The sequence below is a fragment of the Canis lupus genome, chromosome 23 (genome assembly GCF_011100685.1).
Source record: "Canis lupus familiaris isolate Mischka breed German Shepherd chromosome 23, alternate assembly UU_Cfam_GSD_1.0, whole genome shotgun sequence".
In the NCBI taxonomy this organism is placed as follows: Eukaryota; Metazoa; Chordata; class Mammalia; order Carnivora; family Canidae; genus Canis; species Canis lupus.
In genome coordinates this window covers 34,826,202-34,844,656 of record NC_049244.1, presented here as the reverse complement: position 1 = coordinate 34,844,656, position 18,455 = coordinate 34,826,202, and the positions used below count along the sequence as shown (strand labels likewise).

General features: G+C 47.5%; 1 protein-coding gene across 12 annotated transcripts in view; it reads left to right on the top strand.

The window, feature by feature from the left end:
* Window positions 1–18,455, top strand: part of DZIP1L (DAZ interacting zinc finger protein 1 like) — a 57,381-nt gene that overhangs the window by 28,332 nt on the left and 10,594 nt on the right. For 9 of the 12 annotated variants that reach the window (XM_038570986.1, XM_038570987.1, XM_038570988.1 and 6 more), the window contains 8 exons: window positions 3,492–3,554; window positions 4,789–4,929; window positions 7,388–7,418; window positions 8,418–8,468; window positions 12,659–12,789; window positions 13,905–14,100; window positions 16,432–16,729; window positions 17,125–17,312. In XM_038570986.1, coding sequence (XP_038426914.1) covers window positions 3,492–3,554; window positions 4,789–4,929; window positions 7,388–7,418; window positions 8,418–8,468; window positions 12,659–12,789; window positions 13,905–14,100; window positions 16,432–16,729; window positions 17,125–17,312 — 1,099 coding nt within the window. The remainder of the gene's footprint in view (window positions 1–3,491; window positions 3,555–4,788; window positions 4,930–7,387; window positions 7,419–8,417; window positions 8,469–12,658; window positions 12,790–13,904; window positions 14,101–16,431; window positions 16,730–17,124; window positions 17,313–18,455) is intronic. The other 3 variants (XM_038570992.1, XM_038570989.1, XM_038570995.1) reach the window with 3 other exon arrangements.

Sequence of the window (18,455 nt, the reverse complement as noted above, 5' to 3'; positions counted from 1 at the left end):
AGCCATTGCCATTTTCCATGGTGTAACTTTTCTCCTGGCCGATTTCATGCTGCCCCATTCTGAGGCTGGATATGGAGTTGGAGAGGCTGTGCACAGTCTGCTCTTCTGCTCTGGTCACTGCTGGATGAATCTTACAACAGTCCAGCTAGACATGGTCTGCAATGCTGATCACTCCATGGCAAGGAAGGGCTGGCCATGGGCACCGTCACTACATCGGTGCTTCTGTTTCTGCTAAGATTTGCTAAGAAAGAGCTTAAGGTCTAATTACTTTACAAGTTTCCCAGTAAGAAAAGCTAATTTTTTTTTTCCCCTGTGATCTCTGTTTACATCCTTTGCCTCATTTTCTATTGATTTCCTTACCAAAGAGAGAGTTTGTATAATATATGGAACTTAAACCCAACCCTTTCTCATTCTTGGGGTTATTTCCCCACATTGTTCCTTTAATTTTGTTTATGGTGGTTAGGCCATATGAAATTAATCATGTTTGTGTGGTCCAAATGATCAAATTATCAATCTTTTGTTTATGGCCACCCTGAGGTTTAAGAAGAAAATGTTTTTGTGTTTTCTTTTACTGCCTTTATGGCCTTATTTATTTATTTACTTATTTATTCCTTCATTCATATATACCTCTTTACTGAGGTATGATTGGCATGTAAAAAGTTGTACATACTTGATTTACACAACTCTGAGTTTGAGGTAAGTATTTACCCTTGAAACCATCACCACCATCAGAGTCACAGTCATATATAGCCATCACCTCCTAAAGTTTCCTCCCATCCTTATTATTATTATTATTATTATTATGATTATTATTATTTTCATTGTGTATGTGGTAATAACACAACATAAGATCTATCTTCTTAGCAAGTTTTAAGTAAGCAATATATCTTGCATAACAGACCTTGTTCCCTTTGACCATAACCTCTTCATTTCTCTCCCCGTCTTAACCCCTGGCAACCACCATTCTCTGTTTCTATGAGTTTGATTATTTTAGATTCCACACATAAGTGAGATCATGCAGTGTTTTTCTTGTCTGACTTATTTCACTTAGTGTAATGTCCTTGTGGTTCATTCATGTTGATGTAGGATTTCCTTCTTTTTTAAGGCTGAATAGCATTCCAGTGTATGTATGTACCATGTTTGCTTTATCCATTCATCTGTCAATGGATTATTAGGTTTCCATATTTTGGCTATTGTGAATAATGCTGCAGGGAACATGGCGGGGGAGGTGAGTATCTCTTTGAGATCCTGATTTCAGTTTTTTTGGATCAATATTAAGAAGTGGGATTGTCAAAATTTATGGTAGTTTCATTTTTAATTCTTTTAAAAGATCTTATTTATTTGAGATAGACAGACAGAGAGAGAGAGAGAGAGAGAGAGTATGTGAGCAGGGGTTGGAGCAGAGGGAGAAGGAGAAGCAGGCTTCCTGCTGAGCATGGAGCCCAATATGGGGCTAATCCCATGACTCCAAGATCGTGACCTGAGCCAAAATCAAGAGTCAGATGCTTAACTGACTAAGCCACCAGGTACCCCTTACTTTTTTTTTAACAGCAGGTAAACAGGTTTATTAACAAGTATAACTCATTTATATGTGGGAGATACTTGGGGAAAATGAGTAAGTCAGTTCTGAATTTTTTGCGGCACTTCCACTCTATAGCTATTTTCTATAATAACTATACCAATTTACATTGCCACTAACATGGTATGAAGGTTCCCTTTTCTTCACATCCTGACCAACACTTGTTATATTTTGTTTTTTAAAAAATAATAGCCGTCTTGACAGGTGTGAGGTGATATCTCATTGTGGTTTGATTTATATTTCTGTGCTGATTAATGATGTTGTAGGCCAACTTTGGGGAAATGCCTATTTGGGTCCTTAATTTTTTTTTTTTCTAACGGAGTTGTATAAGTTCCTTATATTTTGCATATGAACCCCCTGTCAGATATGTGGTTTGCAGAATATTTTCTCCATTCCATAGATGGTTTTCCTTTTGGATAGAGTGTTCTATATATGTCTGTCTGGTCCATTTGGTCTATAGTGCTATTCAAGTCTAGTGTTCCCTTATTGGTTTTCTGTCTGGATGATCTATATTGTTGAAAGGGGGCCATGGAAGCCCCATGCTCTTACTGTATTGCAACTTCTCCCTTTAGTTGTATTAATATTTGCTTTATGTATATAGGTGCTCTGATGTTGGATGCATATGTATTAATAATTGTATTCCGTTGATGAATTGACCCCTTTATCATTATATAGTGACCTTCTTTGTCTCTTGTAACAGTTTTTTACTTAAAGCACCTAATGGAAGTATAGCTACCCCTGTTCTCTTGGTTACTGTTTGCATGGAATATCTTTTTCCATCCCTTTGGTTTCAGACTATGCGTGTTCTTAAAGTGAGTCTCTTAACAGGCAGCACATAGCCAGATCTTGTGTTTTTTTTTTTTTTTTTTTTAATTCATTCACTCACTCTGTCTTTGGCTTAGGGAACTTAATCCATTTAAATTTAAAGTAATTATTGGTAGGTAAGGACTTCCTATTGCCATTTTTTAAATTGTTTTCAGATTGTTTTGTGGTTGCTTTGTCCTTTCCTCCTCTCTTGCTGCCTTCCTTTTTGATTGGATGATTTTATTTTAGAGTGGTATGCTTTGCTTCCTTTATCTTCTGCATATCTGCTATAGGTTTTTTTTTGTGATTAGTATGAGGCTTACATAAAATATCTTCTAGTACAGTGGTCTATTTTAAGCTGATAACAACTTAATATCAGTTGCATATAAGAACTTCTCATCTTACACCTCCCCGTGTCCACAGACAAGCCAGTTGGATCTGCTATGCCAGCACCACAGGCTGATTCAGCTCTGCCCTTTTTCCCTCAGTTCTGAGAGGGACAGAATTGGGCCTCCTGGGCAGCATCCTGGGAGGCTGGGGCAGTGGTGCTCCCTCACTCTCACTTACCCCTGTGGGGAAAATTGCGGGCTGAGAGAGTCTCTCTTGGCACTGAGCTGTGCCACCTTGGGGAGAGCAGAGCAGATGTAGGCCAGTGAAACTTCTCTGGAATGAATCTATTCTCAGGTTATTTTTGCTCCATTGAGGTGCTAGAAACTCTCTGCTGGATTCCTGGGCTCCCATAAAGGAATCCTCACCTGTGGGCAGTTTGAGAGCTGGAACCTTCCATTGCCCCACCTTGCTGATGTCACTTCGGTTTTTTAAGTTTAAATCTTTGACACCCCTACAACTTATTTGGCTTAAGATACGAAATAAGATTCAAGATCATATATTTTTTTTCCCCAGGCAGTTAATCACCTGTTTGAACTCCATTTGTCAATAATCTATCTTCCTTCAGACTAAGATTTCATTCCCCCCACCCCCCCATCTTTGGGCTTTCTATTCTTTTCACTGCTCTGCTGAATCACGAGCCAATACTTTTTAATTCCTTTAGCTTTAGAGTATATTTTAATATCTAGAGGCCCAGTTGTCAAACAGTTATCTTTTTCAGAAAACAGAATGGAAGAGAAAAATGAAGGAACTACAGAAAGAGCATGCAGCTCAGAAGCGAGAGGTAGCTTGGCTTGGGTGGTCTGGGGGGAGCTTGGTTTCCTGAGACCTTGTCTCATCCTATGGCACCCCCATTCTCCAGCAGTACCCTCCTCAAGCTGGTTGGTTGGTGTTTTGTTGCTGATAGCTTTCCTGGCAGCTGGCCCCCGTCAATACTCGGAAGGAGTCAGCTGCCTGGACAGCAGCCTACCTGACCAGGAATTGGGGCTGCCGAGGCTTCTCTTCTGAACCCCAAATCTGCTCTTCTCTGTGGTCCCCTATGCAAGGACCCCTTCAGGCCCTCCAAGGAGAGCTGTCCTGGAAACTTCAGAAGAATTGCCTGGTCATTTCATGTTTGGGCCCTTTGACCCCACCAGGAGAGAACCGGGTGGCTGTGGACTTCAGCTATATTCAGGGGGAGTCAAATGGAAGGGCTCAGATATGGAGACCAGGGAACAGAGAGCAGCAGGCCTCAGGATGAGAAAACAGCTTCTATGAATATGCCCCCAAGGAGAAAGCAAGTTGAGGAGGAAGCCGATTAACCAGAGCCCCAGGAGCTGCCTGCGGGAAGCTCAGAAGATGAAAAGTCCTCAGATCAGAGGCTAGAGCAAGATAGACACCTCCATTTCCAGTAATTCCCATCTGATGGTTTGATTTTATTTGAAACGTCTTAAAATGGGAAATACATTTCAATTTATTCCCAAAGTGGAAGAGATATATTAAGATACACTCAGTACAATGCACTGAAATATATTAAGGTTCATTTCCAGCCCATCTCCATCATCCATACCTGCCCAGCACCCACCCCACAGCTGATCACTTTCACTGCTCTCTTGTGTATTTTTCTAGAGTTTCTTTTTGCAATTAGAAACAGTTCTCATTTTCTCTCTCCTCGTGCAACAGCATGTGACCATATTTTCTTCACCTTTTCTTTTTACCTAAAAACATCATTTGATGACTTCTGAATGGCCTCAAGTTATTGGACTGTCCTTTTGTGGGTTGCCACACTGGACAGAGAGCCTTTCTGCCTTGGTCTTAGAGGCTTGTATCCAATTCTTGCTAACCTCGAGCATAGCTTGAAAATGTCCCCAAACTGGAAAGTAGTCTGTCTTGTTAGAAAGTCACCTGCCCAGGTCTGGAGACCCTCTACCACTGCTTCAGGTGAAACCGCAACCAGCATTTGCCTAAAGATGCAGGTCTGCAGATACTGGGTACTCAGGGATCCCTGCGATAATGACTGAGTGTCCTGTGCCCCCCAGCTGCAGGAGCAAAAGGAAAGGCTCCAGGCCTACATGTTTGAGGATCAGCAGAAAGCAGCTGCCCAGTCCCAGCAGCAAATCAATGCTCTCCACGACCAGCTCCAGAAATATGCTAGTTGCATTGCCTCCCAGAAGCAGACGGTAAGTCTGTCCCTTCTCCCAGCAAGGCCCCCAGGCCCTTAGATCTTGTTTCTGTGAGGATCTCCTTCAATTTCTAGAACTCAGTAGTGGTCTCATTAGTGTGAGGCTTTTTAAATTAAATTAAATTAAATTAAATTAAATTAATTCATTAGAGACACCGAGAGAGAGGGAGAAGCAGGCTCCCTGTGGGGAGCCTGATGTGGGACTCGATCCCAGGACACTGGGATCATGCCCTGAGCCAAAGGTAGACGCTCAACCGTTGAGCCACCCAGGTGCCCAGTGAGGCTCTTTAAGGAGAGAGAATAGTCCTTAGGCTTCAGGGGATACAGGATTATGAGGATGCAGCCTCTCTCTTTCGAGGCTGAAGATGCACCTTGTCCTTAAGGGCGGTGTTACTAGGTTTACGCTAACACCAGAGACTATGTAAGGTCCAGCAGTTGGTTGATACTTGCTTATTTCCTCATTTAAACCTCACGACTGCCCTTTAAGGCAGATGTTGGCTTTCCCCCATCTTCACCTGACAGATGACGGGGCAGGCTGGTGAAGTCAGGTGCCTCCCTTGGGTTCACATAGCACACCCTGTAAGAGCCAGGGAGGATCCAGCCCTGGCCAGGCAGTGGAATGCAAAGCTTGTGCTCTTTTCACTGTGTTCTCACGCATACTTTCCTGAGGGTATTAGTACCCTTTCCCTAAATTAACTGCCTCTGATGAGACTGTCGGATAAACTAATATGATCTATAAGACACCTATCACGAAGCACCTCTCTCCTAGAACTGGCCCCTAGGACTCTCCACCTCTCTGCCTACTCCAGGCTCAGCTCCCCTTTCTGAGGTGCAGGTCAGCAGAGAGGGGTAGCTGCCATCAGAGGGGCCCCTCTGTGGCCTGGGGTCCTTGCCATGGTTCTGATGCCACCATTCACACAGATTCTCTGAGCAGAGCACCTGCTGTCACTAGTTCAGTTTTCTTAATCCTGCATCCCAGCTATTTTTGCTTTTCTGTTCTCTCAGCCTTACTTCACCCAGGTAACATATCTAACTTCCTCCCTGCTGCTTTTCTTTTTACTGTTGTCCCCTCACTTGGCTCTTCATTGCTTTGGCCACCTCGGGTCCAGTCTGGAGATTTCTTCTTCTGTTACCCAGGATTCTTGTTTGCAAATATTTCACTAAGGAACCCATTGGTTAACCATGTACTTAGAATAGGTTAATAGTTTATTTTTATCGTAACAGCAAAAGAGGTGACAGTTGGCGGCCTTGGTTTGACAGTAAAATTATGCCATTGGAAATCCAGACTCAGTTTTTCTTTTTACCATCTTCAGCATGGTGACTCTGTTCTTAAGCTTGACTCTCATAATTGCAAGATGGTTGCCATAGCCCCAACCATCACAACAATATTTCAATAGAAAAATTTGAGGAAAAGGCCCCTTCCTAACACTTTGCTTATATTTTATTGGTCAAAGCCATATTACATGGATAACCATAGCTGCAAGGAAGGTTGGAAAGCAAATAGTTTAGAGTCTCTAGAATAGAGGCAGGCAAAGGAGGAAATAGTTGGAAACCGACATTGGATGTGTCATTCATCAGCAGATAATAAAAAAACAACTCAAGCTTAAGCAGAAGAGGGGGTTTGTCATAAAGATAGACAGGATGTCTTAGAGAGTTCAAGGCAGGAGAGCAGCTGAATCTGGGATTAACTGGAACCAGAGACATGAATGTCATCAGAAGTTTTCTTTTGCTGTGTGTCTCTGTTCTTTTCTCTAGATCTGTTTCAACTTTTTCTTTTATTTTAAAGATCGGCTTTCACATCATATTTGTCCCATGTGGCAAAACAAAAAAGCAAACATGTAAACAAAGAAAACCAAAACCAGTTGGCTGCCACTGGCTCTCGACTTCACCAGTTCAGTTCTCTGGCCCAACCTAGACAGTCAGCTGTGGCTGTGGCGTGGGGTCATATCACAAGTGGCTGTCCCGTGTGCAGTTGTGTGAAAGGAGGCACCTTCTGGGAAAGGGGGGCTGGGCAGACAATTTAGTGACTGTCCATATCATGCCTCTGTCCTCCCAGGGGGCACTCAGCTCAGATGCCCACCTCAGGGGAGGGAGCCCCTCACTCTGGTTGTACCGTTAGTATTGCTATGTGCCTGTCTCACTCTGCTTGCGTGGGACTCCTGACCTTCAAGTCACACTCTCTTTCTGAAGAGGGGGCATTCTTGCTTCCCCACTGTGGGGAAATGAAGCCTGATGGCATCCTGCTTGCTGCCATTCAGCCTTGGTGCCATCCCCTCTCACGTATGGATGGTGGGGGGATGTGCTGGGGAGTTGGGGCAGTGTACTCAGAGCTCCTTCTAGTTCCCAGTGGGTGGCACAGAAACAGTGGGTGTCCCTTCTTTATGGTGCCAGGCAGCCCCACTGCTCAGAGCAGAGTTTCCTGCTGGCTGTAACCTGCTCTGTTTGCATCTTTGTAGATTTGGACCATGTCTCTCAGGAAGAAGGAGGGTAAGTCCACATGGGGTATTTTGTCACAGTCTTGGCTGTTGTCTTGGCCTCTTCTCTCTCTTTTCCCCACCAGTCAGGCTATAGAATGAGGGTGGGGGTGGTGGCTGCTCTTCTCTGTGGGGTGGTGGAGACATCGGGAAGGGTGAGGACCCTGGAGGAAGTGATTGATGGAGTGGGGTTCATGAAGAGGTTTTCTCTAATTCCTCGTGCCTGTGGTTCGAGATACTCACTTTCACCTTGGTCCCAGTGTGTAACAAGTTGACCCCAAATCGATGTGATTGTGGCCTATTTAGAGTATGTGCTGTCTTCCTCTGGGGCACCCTGGTGTGTTACTGTGGTGTGTGTGTGTGTGTGTCTAACGGATGTAGTGCTGGTGTCTAAAGGGAGCCGGTAACCTACAGGGGACTGTCCCTGCTTGGAAGACCTTGGCCAGCCGCTTATGAAACCTGGCCCTTCCTACTCCATCCCACTTCTTCTGTCTTCTTTTTAGCCACTCTCCTGCCTTTTCTTGCAAACCCACACGTCTCTCACCATTCCCTGCCTCTAGGTCAGACGTGTCTTTCCCAGCTTTGCAACCAGTTCAGAGAGGCACTATCCCTGTGGCCCCGAACATCCTGAGGGCTGGGGCTAGGATGTGTGCCATGCGCTTTGCCAAGCACTTTAGATTCATTGTCTAATTACATCATCCCTAAAATTTAATGTGGGGATGGGCATTATCATCCTCACTTTCTAGATGAGGAGGCTGGGGCTTGGTGAGGTTCCAGGACTCCCCATGTTGTGCGCGGCTAGTGATGGGCAGAGCTGGACCATGGACTCTGGTCTCTCTGGCTCCCGGTGTCTGAGCTTGTGACCACCGTTCCAGCCTGCCTCTCCCTAGTGAAGAAAGCACAGGAGGGCTTACTCTTTGTGGTTGGGACTCACATGATGTCCCATCCTTTCCTCTAAGTCAGTGATGGGGTCCAGGGCATGGGGACCACTAACTGTTGTTGCTCTCCTCAGGGACCTGTAAGGGCCCAAAGGCTGTGGAACCAGAAGACTCTTCCAGTGAGGGTGAGGCCTGACTCTTCCCGGTGTCTAATGCAGGACGCAGATTTGTCCTCATTGTTTACCTTGTGTCTACTTCACTGTGTCTGTGGTGACCTGAAGCTTCAGGGAAGGGAAGTAGGGACATGAGATAAATATTTCTCAAGCAGCTTGTGTGAGTGGGGCGTGTTACATGCAGGCACTAACATGCCATGTGCAAACCAGAGGGGTCCATGACTTGCCCAGAGTCACAGAGCCAGCAGGTGGGAGGAGGCAGGATTTGGAAGGTGTCGGATGCATAGCCTGTCCCCTGTGCCAGTCCCACCGCCTATCCCCTTTGTACTGTCAGGACAGAGGATGAGGGCTCTCTGTGCTGGCTTAACACGGCCTGCGGGGTTTTATTCTGCATGTTGAACAGAGCACGCAGGGCCGAGCTACCATGCAGGGATTTGCTCACACAGGAATCTGCCTCGGCTCCCTCTTCACGGCACTGGGCACCTGCTGTTTCTAGTCATTCCATTCCATGATGATCTGATATGCAGAGAGATTTCAACCAGATGTTTCAAGGGGATGCAAAGGAGAACTGGAAAAAAAAAAAAAAAAAAAGACTGCAGGGAGTTCCTGGGATAGATGGGGAGAAGGAGCTCCCAAGAAAGATGAGGGAGTACTCACAGCTGACCCACTGACCAGGGCCTGCCCTCTTGAGCCAGCCTATGGTATACACTTCCAAAGTGACCCAACAGATTCACCCAGGAAGGGGTTTTACTTGTGTCACCAAAGAGTTCATTCACCATAGGGCATTTTTTTTTTTATGTAATATTTTTTCTTTACTTAGAGATAGTAACCTCTGCTCTTAGGAAAAAAGCAAAAAAGCAAGGAAGCAAGCAAAAGGGTGTATGTGGTAAGCATTTGGTCTCCCTCCTACTGGGCTATCCAGTTTCCACCCTGAGATTGTACTGCTATGGCTTCTCATAGCATAGCATAGCATATCTTTCCAGAGATATTTGGTGCAAATATAAGCACATATATGTATGCTTTTTTCCTCCTTTTTTCCCAAAATGGGATCAAACTATATATACTGATCTGTATTTGGTTATTTATTTTCGAAACAACTTATTTGGAAATCATTTCATATTCCTTTATACAGAGTTGCTTCATTATTTTTTTCAGGGCTTTACAGTATTGGGTGGATGAACCAAAATTTATTTACCTGTCCGCTACTACCCTTACCCCCACCCTGTGCATCAACCTTGAAATTAATTAGTAAAAATTAGAGTCGCACATAACTTTTGGGGAAGGTATCCATTGAGTAACACAACCTGTTACTGAACCTGTTGTGGTCCATAGAGGGGATGAGCCAAATCCTCCAACAGGGAGTGCCGAGTTCTAGAGAAAGGGAGGCTGAGGAGGATGCTTCGGCTGACCCCAACCTATCCCATCTTGTCACACACAGTGGAGGTCTCCCATACTGGTCACACTGTGCTTGGCCTCTTTATGTGCCTGCCTGCCTCTTCTAGTCCCAGATCAGCAGAAGCCGTGTCACTTGGGAACTTGTTAGAAATGAAAAATTTTGAATTCTCAGCCCTATCCCACATAAACAGAATCAGAAGTTCTGGGGTGGGATCCAGCAGCCTTCAGGGCATTCTGATTTGCCCACCCTCCAGGGCATTCTGATTTATGCTCAAGTTGGAGAACCACCATCAGATTAGTGGCTCTCTGCATCTGGCTGCACATTAAGAATCATGAAGGTCACTTGTTACTCTTCGAGAACCACACCAGCGCCCCTCCCCCCCCCCCCGAATCAGAACATATAGGGGGTAGGTTCCAGGTTCAGTAGTATTTAAAACTCCTGGTGGGGTGCCTGGGTGGCTCAGTTGGTTAAGTGCCGACTCTTGATTTCTGCTCAGGTCATGATCTCATTCTCTCCATGAGATGGAGCCCCCCTTTGGGCTTTGTGGAGAGCCTACTAGAGGTTCTCTGTCTCCCTCTGCCCCTCTCCCCGCTTGTACTTTCTCTTTCTAAAATAAGTAAAAATATATAAAATATATATATATATATATATATTTTTTTTTCTTTTTAAAGCTCCTGGTGATTCCAATGTGTAGTCAAGGTTGGGGCTCATGCCCCAGTGTAGACTTGATGGAGGAGAATCAACCTGGTAGAGGGAGGCTTGTGAAAACACAGATTTCTGGGCTCCACATCCATGTTGTTTCAGTTGGGTTGGAGTGGGAGCTGAATATCTGCATTTCTTTCTTAGAGACTTTAATTATTTATTTGAGAGAGAGAGAACACGAGTGGGGGGAGGGGCAAAGGGAGGGGAAGAAGCAGGCTCTCTACTGAGCAGGGAGCCCGCCATGGGGCTTGATCCCAGGACGTTGAGATCATGACTTGAGTCGAAGGCAGATACTTAACCAACTGAGCCACTTAGGTGCCCTTGAAAATCCTCATCTCTAATATGTGGTGATGCTGAAGCTCACACTTTGAGAACCATTGCTCTAATACAATTGGTTCTCAGGCTTGGCTGTTTGTTAGAAGATCTGGAGAGTTTTAAAAATAAATATTGAAGCCTAGGGCCCACTTTCAGATTCTGGTATAATTAGTTTGGGTTGGAGCCTAGAGATTCGAATATGCTGCCAGGGTACCACCCTGGAATGTGAGCTCCTTGAGGGTTTTCTTCTATGTCCCCATTACCCAGTACTGGCCTGTTCATACTCCATATTACTTGTCAGAAAATGTCTATTGAGTGAATCAAAGGGCTGGTTCAGCTCTAAGGGCAGTGTGCTCATCTTCCCTCCCACCCCCTGCCTCACACTGGCCCTGAAAAGCACTTCTGGGAGGACTTCTGTGACTCACCTTGGAAGGCCCCTTTGTAGCAGTTACCGTATTTTATTGTAATTGCTTATGTTGTTATCCTCTGGGTCAGTATTTCTTGCAGAATGGCCTGTGGTTCACCTTCAACTATAATCATTTAGGCAAGCTAAAAGGCAGATTCCAGAGCCCTTCCCTAGACCTATGGAATCAGACATTCTGGAGGGTGGGGCCAGGGAATGTGCATTTTTTTACTCATGTGGTTCTGATATACTACAGTTGGAGGGTGAATCTCTGATCTCTATAGGCAGTAAACTTGAAGGGAGTTTATGGTGTCTATCCCGTCCAGCATTTTATCCCCTGGATGGGAACAGAACCTGGTATAGCAGTAGGATGAGGGCATTGGCTGGGGTCAGGATTACACTGGAGCGGGAAGCAACCAGGGCTAGGAATCTATTTAGCCAAGATATGGAGATAGCCTAAGCATTCATTGATGGATGAATGGATAATGAGGTTGAGGTAGATATATATACAGTGGAATATTTGCCATAAAAGGAGGGAAATCCTGCCATTTATGACAACATGGATGGACCTGGAGGTCATTATGTTAAATGAAATAAGTCAGAAAGAGAAAGGCAAATGCTGTTTAATCTTCCTTATATGAGAACCTAAACAAACAAACCAAAAACCAAACTCATAGAAAAAAAGAATCATAATTTGTGGTTACTAGAGGTGGGGAGTAGAGGGAAAGGATTGGAGGAAGGTGGTCAAAAGGTATAAACTTCCAGTGGGAGGTGAAATGAGTACTAGGGATACCAGGGACGTGATGACGGTGCTGACAGGCCACTGTGAGGTGTACAGGAAAGCTGTCAAGAGAGTAGACCCCAAGAGTTTCCGTCACAAGGGGAAAATTGTTTTTCCTTTTTTCTTTTGTATCTATGTGAGAGGGTGGATGCTAACTAAACTTACTGTGATAATAATCTCAGAATATATTTAAGTCATTACGTTGTACACCTGAAACCTACACACTGCTGTATGTCAATTATGTCTCAATAAAACTGGGCAGTGGGAGGGATGGAGCTTGAGAATGACCTGCTGCCAGGACTCAAGATCAAGTCAGAAGCCCAAAAGTTCTGAGTTAACTGGGGCAGAACTGAGCCCAGATCTTGGAGGTCCAGACTGGCAGGGGCTGGGAATCCTGCAGGTGTGTAGGCAGTCAGAAGTAGTGGTATCCAGCCGCAGAAACACCCCAGCTTCTGAGATGGACACTCAGGTGGGGTCAGTGGCCCTGGGCTCGCTGGCCAGAGACCGGGGTCATGGGCTAGTGAGGGACAGGCAGGTGCAGCGGGGCTTTGGGAATGGAGATTTTGGGCATCCAGGCTGACCTTGGTGATTGTTGTGTGCTGCAGATCTGAAGAACTCCCGAGGTGACCAGCAGAAGATGCTGGCATCTCTGAGGCCAGACCCCACCCTGCTGAAGGTCAGGTCAATCCTGGAGAAAACCCTGGAAAAGAAGCTGGAAATCATGGGGATAGCGAAAGTAAGCCCCCGGGGCACTGTTTGTAAGGGCTGCTACCTACCGTTTAGATACAGTGTTCTTAACCTGACAAATGCTTGATTGCTCTTAACAGTGTAGGCTCATTCATCATATTTGTTCCATTTGGGGCACCTTTCTTTCACCTTTCTTGTCCGGGAATATAAGCCACACAGCTTTTCCTCATCTCATGGCAGTGCTGTGGCCTCTCTTCTCTGTTTCCGGTGGTTTCTTGGGTTGTCACCCTGCGCCCTGACCTCTCTGTGCTCTCCACTCATTGGCTGCTTTCTTCTGTGCCTGTTTCTGACAGAGGGGATTTAATTGGCTCAGTCTACCCCCTGGAAGGGTCCCCTGGATGAGGTGTCCGTCATCAGTGGCACACGTGGCCACTCAGCAAGTGCCTGTGGGTGAGGCAGACACTGAAAGTTACATCTGGTACAAATTGGTATTTGGATGCCATTGTTTCCCCATGCTAGGGTTTAACCAGAGCGTGCATTTTATCATTAAACACACTGATGAAATATATTATTAAATGGAAACGTCAATATTTGACTGCTTTCAACTACCATTCCATCCAACTTTGGCTCTGTGATCCCTGTGATCAGATTGGATTAAAACATTTCTTTCTAACCTTGAATGAATCCTCTTGGGCTCTGGGTGGATGCCAAAAGCCCAGACAACTTCCACTAGGTCTCAGAAAGTTACTCGGCTTTTGTTTCTTGCAGTTGATTTTTCAAATGTTCTCAGCCATGGAGAATAACATGCATAGCACAGCGATAGTGTCTGAGGTACAAAAAGGAGCAAGCTGTGGTCTCCTTGCTCATATGCAGTCGGGTGGTGGAAAGGCGGCCCCATCTAAGCTCTGTGAGCCATGATGTCACTGGAGTTGCATGTAGTCCCTTTGCATCATCCTGCCATGCATGTTTTGATGAGGCTCCCAGACCCTAAAGCACCACACTTACTACAGTCCACCCTGCTCTGATGCTCACCCTGTCCTCTCCCAGAAAGCCCCCGGTGCTGATCACAGTGCCTCCTAGGCCAACAGCAGATATGAGAGGCTTAGGCTCCCCCTTAGAAAACAGGGGCTTCTGTCTCCAAAAGGGAACTTCTGTCTTTTTTAGAATAAAAAGAGAATCTCCACTAAAACTCTCCAGCAACTCAAGCCCTTCCTGAGATTCCAGCAGGTGCAGAACACACAGAAATATTCTGAATTTCTGAGTCTGAGGGTACAGTTTGACAAAGAAGTCACAAGCAAAGCGAAGAAGAAACAGAAAAAAGAAAGGACCCTGAGATTCCAGCTGGACACCAAGGCTCCAGGTGAGCTGGTGAAAGGGCTTGCTTGGGGGCTGTGACCAGGAGGACCCAGGCTTGTTTGCACACAAGGAGGGTGGACTCCCTGCCCCAGCAGGGCATTGCTGTAAAGGGTCACCCGGGGAAGGTGGAGGAGAGCCAGAGGTAGAGCCTGTGGTCAGTCCTGAGCTTGCTGCCCCATTTAGCAGCTTAGCTCTGTGCTGCTTTCTTGCTTTGACCACAAGTTAAATTTCCCTCCAACAGAGAATAGCCCACTTAGTTTGTGGCTCTCAAGCGGGGCATTGGCAGTGCTGGGAGGAGCCCCAAGGCCTGAGAGAGCTGGGGCTGCAGGTAGAGGCAGATGCGGATCAGATGAAAAGTGTGCTAGGGAGCATGCTAGGAGAGGGTGTGAGAGGCTGGGTGAGTTCTGCCCACCGAAACATCCTCAGAGCTTGGGCCTGGTTTCCTAGGCCAGATCACAGCAACTGCTTTGTCCCTGGGCATTGTGACAAGGAAAGGCCCAGTTGGTTCTTGGGGAGGATTCAGGGTGTGGCTGAGGATCCTCTAGTCTCTTTCCTCAAGGAACTGAGAAAGCAAGGGAGCTTGTGTTCCTAGGACGAGAGTCCTCCCCCCATTTCTAGCGGATTCCCAGATCTACCAGGCTGCTGAAATTGGGGGCTTTAGGGAGGGCTTCAGGGGGTCTGAAGCTCTTCATGCAGGACGATGCTCTAGCTCCTTCCCCTCCTATGTGGCCAGAGGGACACACTGATTCTCTGATCTCCTCATATCCAGGGAGACCCAAACTGAACTCTCCATGCTAAGGAATTTTCGAGAGTGTAGACCACGTTCTCTAGGGATATGAGAGATGATTTTAGTTGGTACAGAGACCACTCATTTTAAAATCTACTGAGGCTGATCTGTGCCAAGCCTTGCCACCTCAGCTGGGAAACCAGAGGGGACAAGGAGGCGTGATGAGGCCAAGCACAGGGGCAGGGTGGGGCGGGGTGTAGGCTTAGGGGAGAGAGGAGGTGGGGAGACAAGGAGGAGGAACAGAGGCATCCTCTGAGGATAGGCTTCCCAAAGAGGAAGGGTACCTTGTTCCACCAGGGGCCCCTCCCATGCAGCCCTTGCTCCTGTGGTCAGAAAGCCTGAAGTGAGAGCCACCCACTGGGCTGTCTCCTCTTCCCGGGTCCTGGAGCCCTACCTTCTACAGGGTGGGTCCTGGAGGTGTGAGATGAGTGCCGTGTGTTCACAGCATTTTCTAGATTTCTCTTTCCAGCCTATGCCCACATGCTCCTTTCCTAGGTCCCGTAAGTGTTGTGTGAACGGGCACCACTGATCTTGCTTAGATAGTGTTGCTTTTGTTCTGGGCCAAAGCTGTGGAATGAGACCGGCCCATGAGTGGCATGAGTCCTAGATTTGGGGTGGCCCATGACCTGGGTTTGCACCTACCCCTTCCTTCCGTGGAACTGTGGGTGTCGATTGAGTGCCTGGATCTCTCGCAGCCTCGGGAGAGGAAGGAGAAGGACACTCTCCTAAGGGCTCTGGGCTCGGTGGGTGCTGTCGTCCGTGTGCAGTAGTTAGCTGTCCTTACTTTGCTCAGCCAGTTGGTCTGCTTTCCCCTTCCCTCCGGCCTGCCCGTCCTAGGAGATCCACTTCTGTGTCAGTGCATTATCTGAGAGCAGTGTATTCCAGATGCTTTCTATCTTGAACCACAGTCAGAAACAGGTTTTACCCAGTGACAGCCCAGCACGTGCGTTTCATGGGGACAGTGGAACAGTACTTACTTACCCTGACCCCTGCAATGCACGTCCCTTTCCATAAAAAAAAAAAAGAAAAAAAAAAAGAAAAAAGCTGATCCCGGATCCCCCTGCCTCCCATCCTGCCCTAATGGGACTTGATGCCATTCAGAAAAAGGAGGGTCTGCGGGCCTGCCTTTAGCACTCCTGCCACCCACAAGTTTGGGGGGACTTGGTGGCTCTGGATGCCCATGTGGTCGTGTGTCGCCCTCTGGTGGCAGCATGGCCTTCCTGCAGGTGGCCTGCACTGCTGGCTGCAGGCCCAGTGGGTAGAGAGGGTAGGTGCTGTTGGTGAGGCCAGCCCCTTGGTCGTCGGCTCTGGGAGGGCTCAGCTGCGGACCAGCTGGGCCCCTCTTCAGACCTGCCGACTCCTGTGGGACTCCTGGAGTGATGACATGACCCTGGAACACCAGCTTCTCTCCTGGTCTCTCTTGGAGGACCGCGGGTGGGTCCCAAGGCCCGAGTCTGGCAGGCGGCAGGATGCCTGGGGGTGGGGGCAATGATTATATTGGCTGTGGTTATTACGGTACAGAGTGATAGAGTGACTTTCCATTTCTAGCATTCTGGAACCTCCCTTCAGGCTCGAGGACCCACATGGTCATGCCCTGGAACTTATTCCTATGTGTGTTTCTAGTAAAAAGGCAGCAGAGCCCCAAGGTCATCAAAGAGGCCCAGCCAAAGCCAAAGCCCAAGACCCGTCCTGTGGCATTGGCATCCAGGCGGGCAGAGGTACCCGTGAAAACTCGTCAGAGCCTCAAAGGCCATGGCCCCGGCTTGGCTCAGGTACCTGCCCCAATTCTACATCAGAGAGCGCACGGACACTTCGGCTCCCCTGCGTCCCAGAGGCCTGGGCTAAGGTGAGTCCCACACTGTGCACTCGCAGCCTCAGGCAGCCCTGCTCCAGAGACAGGTGAGGGACCGAGACAGAAGTGAACATGAGGGGCTCAGGTGGGGTCCATCCCAAGCTCTCATGAAGAGACCGAGTCCTTGGCTCTCAGCCAGGACAAACCTACCCTTTCCTTCCCCATCTCTTCCTTGAGTCTTAGTTACTAGTCGGTTAGGGTTCGGTCCTCATCTAGCAGCGTTGCTGGTGTGGCTGCTGTACTCCAGGGTGACTCTTGGCTGTCACCTGTGCCCAAAGAAGGAGCAGGGCTGGCTGAAGGGGCAAAGCAAACCCACTTGCAAGTGGCAAGGTATGGCTTCTAAAGTTTTTCTGGTCCATATAGCCTTCATTTCTTCCCCTCTGTGACAGTACGTCCCCATTCAGTTTGGAAGAGGACTCAGAAGGAAATTCTGAGGAGCGGACATTTCTCCAGCCCCAACAAGATACTTACAGGAAGAGGCCCCAGTCACGGGCTAGCTGGGGCTACTCTGACATTGAGAGTTTGAAGGAGAGTCCCCAACCCCCTGACAAGAGCTCAGGTGGGCTGGCTTCCTCAGGTGAGTGAGCTGAGCTCTCCAGCTCAGATTTCTCTAGTTCTGGAAATACCCGATAATCTTCTTTGGGTTTTCTGACTTGGCAACCATTGTGACTTGGAGAGAATGACCTTTTGTCCCAGTAGACATTTTCCTGGGATTGCGGAGATATCAGGAGAAAGAATCTGAGTGAGGTTTATTTTGCCCCTTGTTTTGTCACATGGAATCCACCAGAACCAGAGCTTTGGAGAAGTAGTGATAGCAACCAGGTGGGACGATAGGGTGGCAGGGTGTTGGAAGCAGGAGTCAGGAGTCCTCTGATACAGTCTGAGCTCTGTCGTTTGCTACCTGCTTGTGCTTGGGTGAGGGGTTTTGGTTCCTTTGCTGTAAAATGAGGTGTCAGGACAAGACAATTAATCAGGGGTGAGGAACACAGCGCCTGACACAAAGTAGCCCTTAACGAACAATTCTTTCTTTCTTGAAAAGATTTTACTTATTTATTTGAGAGAGGGGGCATGGGTGTGTGAATGAGTGAGCAGAGAAAGGGGCAGGGGAAGAGGAAGAGAGAATCTCAAGCAGACTCCTTGCTGAGCCCAGAGTCCGACTCGGGACTCGATCTCACAATCCTGAGTTCATGACCTGAGCCAAAATCAAGAGTCGGATGCTGAACTAACTGAGCCTCCCAGGTGTCCTTTAACAAGCAATTCTTGAACGAATCAATGAACCTAGGGCTGTTGTAGCACCAGACGTCTGCTCAGACCCTCTGACATTTGAATCTTATGAGGTGGTGGTTGGCGCCCTGCTTCCTGGGCGTTCCTGAGGTCTGGCTATCACCGTGGTTTAGCAGGTTGCCAGGAGTCTATTGATAATCTATGTCCCTGCTTAGCCCCCCCTTCCTTTTTTCTTTTTTTTTTAAGATTGATTTATTTATTCATGAGAGACACACAGAGAGAGTGAGAGAGAGAGAGAGAGAGAGAGAGAGAGGCAGAGACACAGGCAGAGAGAGGAGCAGGCTCCATGCAGGGAGCCCGACTCGGGACTCGATCACGGGTGTCCAGGATCAGGCCCTGGGCTGAAGGCGGCGCTAAACGGCTGAGCCACCCCGGCTGCCCGCCCCTTTCCCGCATAGAGTTTGCAGAAACCCCTCTGGCCCTCGGTCCCTCTGTG